The sequence below is a fragment of the Athene cunicularia genome (assembly GCF_003259725.1).
Source record: "Athene cunicularia isolate RWA chromosome 3 unlocalized genomic scaffold, athCun1 chr3_part1, whole genome shotgun sequence".
NCBI classification, from domain to species: domain Eukaryota; kingdom Metazoa; phylum Chordata; class Aves; order Strigiformes; family Strigidae; genus Athene; species Athene cunicularia.
The window spans coordinates 111,558,387-111,569,483 of record NW_020799097.1 but is presented as its reverse complement, the minus strand read 5'-3'; the positions used below and the strand labels follow the sequence as shown (position 1 = coordinate 111,569,483).

The 11,097-nt window shown below is 52.9% G+C and overlaps 1 protein-coding gene across 1 annotated transcript; it reads right to left on the bottom strand.

Moving 5' to 3' along the window:
• Positions 1 to 5,031: 5,031 nt before the first annotated feature.
• Positions 5,032 to 11,096, bottom strand: FBLN7 (fibulin 7; the record flags this gene model as incomplete). The annotated part of the gene is made up of 8 exons (XM_026844665.1): positions 5,032 to 6,473; positions 6,636 to 6,774; positions 7,726 to 7,863; positions 7,953 to 8,090; positions 8,190 to 8,315; positions 8,834 to 9,004; positions 9,571 to 9,730; positions 11,064 to 11,096. Coding segments are annotated over 8 exons (1,278 nt in total), but the record flags the coding sequence as incomplete, so codon positions are not given.
• Between the last annotated feature and the right edge of the window lies 1 nt (position 11,097).

Here is an 11,097-nt window from a genome sequence, read left to right as displayed (position 1 = left end):
TCTCGGTGCTGCTGCGGAGGGAGCCCGCGGCCTGCCGCCCCCTGCCCACCCCCGCCGCTGGGCCAGGCCTCCTGCTTGCCCTCGGCAGCGCTGGGCGCTTCATTCCTTCCGAGGGTGACATGTCTCATTGAAACAAGTGTTTCCCAGCCCAGGGTGGTTGTCAGACGTGTGGTCCTTCCCAGGTAAAGGCCATCACCCTGTGCTTCCTCAGGCTGGGGAGCATTTAAAATGAGGGGCCTAGGGTTGTCTGCACTTTAGCCAGGACAGGTAATAAAACTGTGTACTTGGAGAAGGGGCTGTTGGCCGGGGTGTGAGAAAACCCGGTATTAAAGCCATTAAGATACATAGGTTAAGGGAGGATAGACTTGTTGGCATCACTCTGTAATGACTATTCTTTTAATACAAGGGAGGAAGCTCAAAACTCATTGAGAAAGCATTAATAGAGCTATGGAACAAAATGCTAAAGAGCCTTAGTGAAGCCAACAGTGATAAAACCAACCTTGCAATGTTCGTGTAGATGATTGTATCGTGGGAAATTTAACTTTGTGCTGTAACTGGGGCAGGCGTGCCCTGTGCCTTCAGCAGCTGTTGCTGGATCGCAGCCCTTTGCAGACTGATGTTCCCCCATCTTCTCACTGCTCTGGTAACACAGGCAGCAGCTCTCAGCCTCCCTTTCTGTGGGCATCATTTTGCCTTTTCAGTGAATTTCATTCTCTGCTGCAATACTGCATCTCCAAGTTCAGTACCTTCACCTTGGGACAGCCTCATCCAACTCAAACAAACAGCATCAGCTGTAGATGTCACTTCATTGCTCATCATTTCTTCCATAAACTTTATGTGTCTGTTTACAACAACACTGGCACCAAGATGGAGATATCCCACCTGCTGGACCTCCTCATGCTGAGATCTGGCCTTTTATTCCTGCCGTGGTTCTGCTGACTTTCAGCAGTTCATAGTCCCCAGGAGAAGCTTGTTTGTTCTCTAACCATTTTAATGATTTTTATTTTCACATTTTCTTTTCAGGGACTCTGCTAGAACTTTCTGGAAAAATCCCAAGTAAGTTACATCAACTTATTTTCCCTTACAGGCTAGTCTCCCTGGCTTGCAGGACATATGACTCTCTTTTTCCAGTGCCAGCAATCCTAAGAAAATATAAAATTATGAAAAAAAAAAAGAACACCCACATTGGTTCCCATTTGGGAGGGATGTTTTTTCCCTTACAGAGAGGCAAAGTGTGGCAGCCCCACATCCATGAAGAAAGAACTATCTCTCCATGGTCTTACATGTCAGTCTGGTACCTGAGCAAGATGAGTAGGACAAGAGATCATGGCCAAGGGTTCAGATCATCACCTAAGTCTACAGTCAAGCCAGAAAACCAGCTCTCCTGCAGCTCAGGTACTGAAATAGGGCTTCAGGGAGCATAGGAGGGGTGCAGGTGGTGTCCTCAGGTGAGGCTGGTGAGGGCCATTAGGGCTAATTAGGCCAATTAGCACCATGGCAAGGTAAGCATCTCGGTGTGGTGTGCAGCCCAGGAGCTAATGCTCACAGGGCTGAGTACCACTTTGTCAGGCAACGGGAAAAAAAAAAGAGGGGATTTGAAATTCAGAATAAAAGACTGGCTTCTCCTTTTTGTGTCATGGGCACAGGTACAAAAATCTATTTTAAACAAAAATGTGTGCAGCTGCTTGTTTAAATATCCCTACATGTGTTTATGTTGTCAGGGAAAAAGGTACGCTTCTGAGAAGCTCCTGAAAGGCTCTTCTTTTTTTTTTTTTTTTTTTTTTTTTTTTTTTTTCAAAGTATAACTAAATTTGGCAATAGCAGCTAAACAAATTCCCTAGTATGCACTCTCGGATATCACAAATATACTGGGATCTGGGATATTGTGTGGAGACCGTAGCAACATACCTAGCAACCGTAACAAATAAAAATGTCGTGGTTCAGCTCCTCATTAAAGCCTGTAATGGGATTAATAAGTGTTTTGGCGTGTGTGCTTGTGCTTTTGCTTCAGCAAGTATTCGAACTGTGATACGACTCTGTGGGGTGGGAGGAGACATGGCAGCGCTGAAGGACGTGTTGTGCACTAGGGGCAGACTTCTCGGGATGCTAGCTAAGTAATAAAATTCAGGTTTTAACCTGCAGTTGAAAATAACCTGATGTTCTTGTGCGTGTTAGAGAGACGTCATTCTTTTGTTTGCAGGGATGTATCTCATTAGACTGAAGGTGAGGAGGAGTGCAGGGATGCTCAGGACTTTGGATGCTCAGCAGGGAAAGGGCCATCAGGAATGTATTTTGGAAGGAGGATGATGAGTAGGAGGAGAAAATGGGACATGTAGCTGTGATGGCCTCCTCCTCTCGCCCCTGCCCTGAGGTTGGGGCTTGTCTCCCCTCCAGGGGTGAAGAGGAGAGGGAGCACTTTCCCACGCAGACTTCAGAAATTCAAAGGCACGTATTTCTCTCCTGGCACTTTGGCAAGTGCTGTGCAGCAGCCCTCCAAGGCCACCTCCATGCGAGGTCTTCAGCCTTTGCATCCTCACCTCCAGCCTTTTGGGGTGAGACACTGAAGCTTTGAGGCTCGGGCAGGGCATCAACTCTTCCCAGGGCACAGGGAGTGCATCTGGAGTCAGCTGTGCTGGAGACTGCCTGCCTCCAGCCCATGAAAGGGAAGCAGAGGCAAACCAGCTATTTTTTTGAGCTCCTAAATATTATTGTCCCAAAGAGTTGTATTTTACCAGGGCCAGAAGAGCCTCTCTCTGCACATTCCAGGGTCAAGAAGTCTGCAAGATACTGGAGTGGCTGCTCTGGGAGGGGAAAAAAAATCTCCTTTAGTCAGCTCAAATGCTGGCCAGAGGTTTGCAGCCCAGTCCAGACACTGGAGAGCCGACCTTAAACGTTTCTGGCCTGAAAGGGAGATCTGTAGCCAGCTAATACTGGAGAGATGGCTGAGCTTCCCAGCTCTGGTACTGGCCCTTGAGGCGGGCGAGAAGCAGCTGGGAAGACGGGCACAGCTTTGCAAGCGCCGGCAGTGTGCCAGCCCATCCTGGAGAGGGGAAACCAGTTCACCCTGGCCTTAGGAATTAGGAAAATGTTGTCAGTTTGGGGCTGTGTTGCAAGGAAAAGACTCCAGTGCAAAGGTCCAAGCACCCGTCTCCAGCCTCATTAGCCGGTTAAAGCATCAGATGGAAACTATTCTGCCCTGTCAAGAACTTATCCTCTTACAGACTCCTGGTGTTGGCTGGCAAGGCGAGGAGGAGGAAAAGTGCCATCAGTGCAAGGATGACGAAATGTATGGTTTGAGCCATCAGAAGTACCGCACTAGGGACAGGCGATGAAGAAGGCAGAGGTAAGGCACCAGGAGCTGCTCCTGGCACATCCCCAGCCTCCTCTATTGCATTTCATAGAGGACCACGTCCCCAAGTGCAGGGATCTCCTCATCCTTAAAACACAGTAATGACCCAGAGGCACGTCTAACCAGGCTGGGCAACTGCGGCCGGGTGGACCCTGCTCTGGCAAACCACAGGTTCTGACTGCCTGCTCTGTAGCCTTTCTCCTAACTTTGTTTTCTTTCCCAAAGGTGTCTGTCCCTCTTCAGCTTTTCCTAAAAAATAAAATAAAATATTCCTTCTCATTTCAGCTCAGATCCTTTCCTGTTATGACTTCTGTCTCCCAGCAGTGATTTTCGGTGGCGTATGAGGACGCAGCCAGCCGCCTCCGCAGCGCTGCTCTCTTATCTAAGGCGCTAATTTAAAACACACACTGAGCTGGGTTCACGGGGATAACTGCTTCCTTTCCTGGACAAAACGCGACTTGGCCAGGGTCCAGATAGCTCCGAGGAAAACCTCGTCGCATCCTGGGATGCAGGCACATGGCGGAGCGGTCCGATGGCGTGTCCTGCCCATTCCCTGTCCCTCCTCTGACGATGCCTGGCATTGTCCCCGGCATAGCCCTGGCTGCGCACTGAGCTGGCACCTGCAGGATTTCACCCCCAACATGCCGATGGGGGAAGGGAAGGGTGCGTTTCCCCAGGCCTACCCCCACGGACCAAATTTTATCCATGTGTTTTTCTTCTCCCCACATCCTGAGGACCCTTTGGGCTGCCTTTGGCAGAGTCCTCTTTGTCTGCAGGTGCGTCTGCCTCCACCTCTGCTCTTATGCCACTGGGCTTTAAAGGACATTTCTCCCTGTCAGGCTTTCTCTGTCCCTGTGCATGCTGAGGAAATAAAACCAGGCATGTCCTGATATTGCAGCCCAGTTTCTCTTGCAGCACAACCTCCTGTGGGGCCTTCCCAAGCCAGGTCAGAAAAGCCTTTTGCTTCGCCATGCTGAGGCCAGCTGTGTGGTGACACCCCCCAGGGTTAATGGGGTGTCCTCAGCAGGACAGGTTGGTCATCCTGCCTTGGGAGAGGATGTCTCTGAGGGAGGGAGCACTGAGCCGTTCCACCAGCCGCTACTTTCTCCTCTCCTGATGGTCCTCCTGGGATTTGTCCTGCAGCTGGGGGTCTTGCCCTGTGGATCTCCACCACCCACATCTAAAGCCAGGCCACCCCTCTCCACCAAACCAGGCTTCAGAAAGCTGCACTTTCCGAAAAGCTTTTTAACTTTTTTTTTTTTTTTTTTTTAAAGCACCGGGGTGGAAGATCAAGACTGTTGGGTTTTCATTTCCCTCCCCCAGCGCAACCCTGAGATGCATTTCCCTGCCTAGCTCCACCATCCAGCCGGAGCTCCCGCCAACCCAAACATCCTCCATCTACCATGCCTGGGCTCCAGCAGCCCCACACCGGCAGTGGCGAGGAGCAGGCACTGAATGTCTACTTGTTCTGTGCGGAGAGATCCTGCCCCCCTCCAGAGCTTCCATGGAAAAGCCTAAAAAAAAAAAAATCCAGGAGCTCGATTCCCTTCCAAGTAACATAAGGCAGAAAAATAAAAGTAAAGGAGGCCGGTTCTTGCCCCAGGGAACCTGACCCCCCCCACCAGATTGCTTTGGGTGAGCATAGCCCCCAGGTCGCATGTGCATCGGATACTCTATTCTGCTCTGCCTCTGCTCAGAGGCTATATCATCATTTAATTGTACTAAAACCAGCATAATGGAGAAACATGCATAACATTGGGGTTTTGTGGTTAACATGCACAATCGCTGTATCAGGGAACAGGTACCGAGGGGGAAGGGTGTAAGACGGGGGAGGTGTGTGTGTGTGTGTCCCTGGCACATGTTACAGCCAACCCCAGCTATTCCTGGAGCTGCTAACACACAGTGAGGTACAGGCTGCAGCTGACTGAAAAATGAAATATTCACACCTCAAGCTCCCTCCAAGAGCAGCCAAAGCCCTCCCTGAGGTCATGGCGTTGGGGGGTGGATGCACACGCACACAACCCAGTTCAAGGAGGTTGAAGGAGCTGCTGCCCATGGGCTGAAGCATGGGACAGCCTTGGCCCATTGCCCGCACTCATCTGCAGGGCACTGGGACCACTCCTTTACTCAGCAAGCAACGTCCTGCTTGCCCAGGAGGGCACTGAGAGCCAGCTGGGTCTTGTGGGGATGGATGTTCATGGGTTTTCCAAGTCCCAGTCAATCCCAGGGGTTTTCTCAGCTACCAAAAGGGAGCGGATGCTGTTTTTACAGGTCTGGGGTCAGTGCAAGCAAGCCCAGGCCAGTGGGGAAGAGGGTGGTAGCCACTATAAGCCTCCCTCCTGCATGCACCAGTTTAACTTACTTCCTAAAGAAAAAATGGAATTAAAAGGGAAATAAGGGCCATGGTTTCTATCCACTGTTTTCTGTAGGCACCGAGGCTGTGGGACACCATCCTTCTGGAGCCTCAGGCAAGGACAATGCTCTCCTCCTGTGCCCCAGCAAGCGGGTAACCCCTGCACCCGATTTCTTTGAACCTCATTTGCTTTTTTTTCCCCCCACATATGTGGGTGTAAAAGCTGCCTGGGCAGAATAAACTTAACGCAGAGGGGAGGATGATTGGCTGCAGAGAGGCTTCAACGTGGGATGTCACCTGGAGCTCCCACTACACACCTGCCTCCAGGGCTAGTGCTTTCGGGTGGAGGATGCTGAGCAGGGACCATCGCCATCAGGGAAGCCGCCCTGGCTGCTGCCCTAAAACTCATAGGCGGAGACAAAGACAGTGATTTTGGACACGTGCTTGGCTTGGAAGACCCGATCCAGGTACTCGGACATGTCCACGTCCACCTGGATGGTCTGGGGACCCTTGAGGCTCTGCACCAGGATGAGCTCCCCGGTCTGCCGGTCCGAGCGCTGCATCACAAAGTGGCCGCGGTTGTTGCCCCCCACAATGCCGAAGCGCAGGCTGTCGGGCCCTGGCCGGCCAGGCGCTGCTGCCGTGGCCATGCGGAAGAGCGGGGTGGGCGTCAGGAGGTTGGATGGCAGGGGAAGGTAGTGGAATGAGATGGTTTTGGGTGCTTGGTGGCACGACCGGCTCTCCATGGGGCAGGGGTTGCGCTCGCACTGGCTGCAAAAGGCAAAAGTGGGGGGAGGTTTTCAGGGAGTCCCAGGGATGCAGGGTCCATGCCCCCCACCATCCATAGCACCCATATGGATGCTATGCATGTGGCTTTGGGACCCAGCACCCCACAAAAAAAACAAAGCAGGGTTTGCACGCTGCCACACTTACAAGGGTGATGTTTTGACGTAGGTGATGTTGCCGGTGGGCTGGGGGCACTGGGGGTTGACACACTGGAAGCCCCCCCCCGTGTTGATGCAGGTGGTCCCCCTCGTGCAGTTATCCTGGGACAGGGCACACTCGTTGATGTCTGCAAAACAGGGGTGGGCAGTGGGTCAAGCTTACCAGGAGACCTCAAACCCACCTCATTGAGGGGTTCCTTTTGGTGGAAGATAGGCAAAAGCACCTTAAAACGGGTCAAACATGAACAAAATAAGTAAGAGAGTATGGTTGAAACCACCTAAATCACCTGAAATCCTGTTCTGCCCCTGCTCTCCTCTCCCCAAACTCTGCCCTGGGCCAGCAAGGGCAGCACTCTCACAGCAGGAGGGCAACTTATTTTCCTAACTTTATGCTAAGTTGTTTGAAAACATAGTATCTTTATTTACTAAACACCTGTGTAACCGCTAAGATATCTGGCAATAAAATCAGGAGCTTTGAATCCAGATATTTGCCGGGAGCATTAGCAAGATGCTATGAAAACACGCAGAAATTAGGGAGAAAAGGAGAAAGCATGAGTTTTCTCACCATGAACTGCAAAAAGCAACACTTTATAGCACAAAAGAAATCCCTGTTTTCAGGAGGAGACTTTCATATGAGCAGTTCTGGCCACCCACCATCCCTACCTAGTGCTGCTTTGCTTTGCTCTCAACCAACACCCCAACTCCCCCGTTTTAGGAGGAGAAGCTGCTGGCCTCTGAGCTGACCCCTTGCCATGTAATTATTGGTTTTTAATGCTATTTGTGTTTCTTCTCAGGGATGCCCCATTCATGGAGACAGCTCCACCACTGCAGCAGGGCTCCCATTCTCTTTTTTGGCAAGATGCAGCAAGCATCATGCATGTTTGCCAGCACTTGAACCTCCATCATTTTCCTCCCCTCTGCACTCAGCCTGGGAACCACCTTTTTACACGAACCCACCCAGATTTTTATGTGCAGGAACACTTGCAAATAAAGAAAAAAAAAGGGAAAAAAATTTTAAAAGCAACTGTGTAAGTAGGGAAAAAGTGGTAAATTCATGGGTTTCCAGCCACCCCCCTCACCTTCACAGCTCTTGCTGTCTCCCAGGAGGATGTACCCACTGGGGCAGGTGCAACGGTAGGAGCCGGGGAGGTTGACGCAGGTGTGGGCACAGAGCCGGGGACCCTGTTCCCGCTTGTACACCTCACACTCGTTGAGGTCTGTGGAGAGATGAGGGGAGCGGGTGCACAGCCGAGACCCTGCAGCTCACCCCACTGCCGCTGCTGCCGTCCCCCCCAGCACGGCTCACCCTGGCAGAGGCCGTTGGCGGCCGTGCCGCTCATGTGGAAGCCAGGCTCGCAGCTACAGTGCTGAGTCCGGTCAATCTGGGCACAGCGGGGCTGTCGGCTGAACGCTGGGTCATCCGTCACGCTCCAGGAGGGGGGAGCTGTGGGAGACACCGCAGGATGGGGTTTGGAATGAGGTGGAGTACCGAAATATGCCTGGAGGGTGGTAAGGCATCCACACTGGCGGGGGGATCACCCACCCGTCTGTGCCTGGTACTGGCAGGTGGCTCCAGTCCACTGCTGGGGGCAGAGGCACTTGTACTGGTTCAGCCCTTCCAGGCACGTCCCACCGTTCTGGCAGGGGCTGCTCGAGCACTCGCTGATCTCTGCAAAATAGCCACATTTTTAAATTTAATCTCATTTTATTCTATTTGGGAAGCAAGCCACAGGAAGGCCATATGCACCAGGCCGCTTTGGTACCCCACAGCACTTTATAACCATTTATTTTGACAAACTCAGACACTGGCTGTTTCCAATCTTGTGGCACTGCCCCAGTGCAAAGGTTTGCTACGACGCAGGGAGCCATCACAGCACTGATGCCTTTTCCCCTCATCTCTGTTGCTGAGCTGCAGACGAGGCTCCAGAAGTAATTTCCAGTTTTCCTTGAGGATGAGAAACCCCAAATCATGGTCCGCAGTAGCCGCAGCATCCCTGGGATGTTGGCTAGCTGGGACCCAGAGAGAGCTGCAATACTTCCCGGTTTGGTGAACCCAAATAATCCCCCATGTTTAAATAAACCCAAATTGCATCCCACTCTTGCAAATGACAGCTGCAGGTGCAAAGCAGCCCTACAGGCATGTCTGCCTTGCCCAGCAGCCCTGCCATAGGCAGTCCAGAGCAGTACCTGCACAGTGGGGCTCCTGCCCAGTCCAGCTGCCGTTGGCCTGGCACGTCCGCGTGCTGGAGCCCAGGAGCTGGAAACCGGGGTTGCAGGTGAAATGAACCTCGTGCTCCACCAAATATTTGGTGCCAAACTTCCTCCCATCCACAGGGGCTTGCAGGGCAGGGCAGGAGGCTGCAACAGCACCGTGGGGAGGGGGGGGGTCAGTGTTCAGATGGGTGCTTTGGCGGAGCACTGCCTTATCTTTCCTCCCCCCAACTCTACCTGAGCCACTGTTCACCCAGCTGCTCTGAGACCTCCTCTTTAACTGTTATTTTTCGAAGATATTGGCCTGCTGAGGCCAATCATATCAGAAACATCCAGTCCACAGGGAAAGCCCAGCAGGGATGCTGAGACAGCATCACTGGCAAGGGTTTGGTGGCATTTTTGCCAGCCTTCTCAAGCTCCCTGCACAGGACTGCGGCTCTTTTGCTGGAGACGTGGTTTTCCAGCCCACTTGCCTCCAGTGCTTTGCCAGGAGCTCTCTGCTTTGCAGCTAAGGGCTTTTGAACCTCACCACAACTTACCAGGCTGGAGAAGTGCTCGAATTCACAAGCACAAATTGCCAGCATGAATACAGGTATCTCCATCCATGGAGATGCCTAAACCTCCACCCATCACAGCCCTGAGCATCCCAACCTGCCCACCTCAGTGTCCTCCAAGGCCATAAAAGCAACTGGTAGGACCCAGGGAGGACTCACTGGCTGGCGGCTTGGGGGTGGCTTTGGCCAGGGAGGCATGCAGGGTGCTCAGACGACTCTTCATCAGGCGGAGACCCTCGGCGAAGCGCGTCTCCTGCCCCTTCAGCAGCTGCTGCATCTGTCGGATGGCGGCGAGGAGCTGCTGCCTGCTGAGGCAGCTCTGTGGGGACAGGGTGGCAGCTCAGCAGGGGGGGACATCACTCTGACCCCCCTCTTGCCATGTCACCCAGGACCCAACCTGCTGCACGCAGCCTGCCCCAGCTGCAGGACGATGCTCATGCAGGAGCTCTGCAGCATCAAAGGTCCCCTGAAATAGCCGATTTTATATTTTTTCCTCCACTTACCCAGATGCAGAAGGTTTTTTAGCTTCTGCAAGACATCCTCAGCTCAGGCATGGTCTCCTGCATCTAAATGGGTAACACAGCACTACAAGCAGGGCTGTAATCACTTTGTTAGCCCTGGGAGAGATGCCATAACTCATGTTTCATCCTGCTGGAACTAGAGCCATGTCCCACTTCCACATTACAAAATAAGAGGAAAACAGCTGTCTTGTGAGTTCTGCTGGGGCCAGGAACACTGGTGGGACTCCTGCCTGCAAACCGATTGCTACCACGGGGCTGACTCATGCAGGAGACGGGCATCATTATTATAGGTTTCCTGCAGAATTGACTTAAAACCGAAGAAAAAGAGCAAGGGCTGAGCAAAGTCAAGCCAGTTTTAGAGCTCAGAGGTTCACAGAGATTATGGGGATAAGAGCACACAGGGTCTGGTCTGGGTGGCACAAGGCTGGAGGCAAATGAGTTCTGGGGAAAGCAAGCCAAGCTGCCGGGCACCGGTCCACCTGGCCCAAGGGATGTCTTTCCCCCCTGAGCTACACCATGCAGGGGTGAAGTTATTCTTGTTTCCAAATAGCTACTGAAGGTTTACAAATAAGAAAAAAAAAAAGCCAGCCCCAAGCAGCATGCTGTGCTCTGCTTCCCTTGGTGCAGTTTTGGGGGGTCACGGGTGACCTGCTGGTGCGGATGAGCCAGTCTGTGCCTGGAGCTCTGGGGTGCCCCGCGCCGAGGGGGAGGGAGGCAAGAGCAGAGATGCCTGGCATGTAGCTCGCTTTAATAAACAGCTCTTTGTTAGGGCTGGTTTTAACTTCAAGAGCCAGCAGCCTGAACTCCCCACGGGATGCTGAACCGTCGCAAAACCCCGCTCTCCCATAAAACCGGGAGGATCTTTGCTCCCGCTGTGCTCGATGGTGACTTCAGGTTTGGGCTAAGAAGGAAAAAAGAGCCCAAAAGAAACCTGGCCCGGTTTAAGCCCTGTTTAAGCTGCCCCCTCGGCTTTGCCCACCTGTTTGCTGGGGCCGGGGCAGGAGCGCGGTCTGCACAGGACGGGCAGACACAGCGCACTGGCACTGGGGGGCCGGGCTGAAGAGGAGAGGGTACCCTCCCCCACCCCAAAAACTCTTTCCGAGGGGAGTCCCCCCCCGGCTCCCCGCTCACCTGGGGCGCCGGCGCCGCCGGGAGCAGCAGCAGC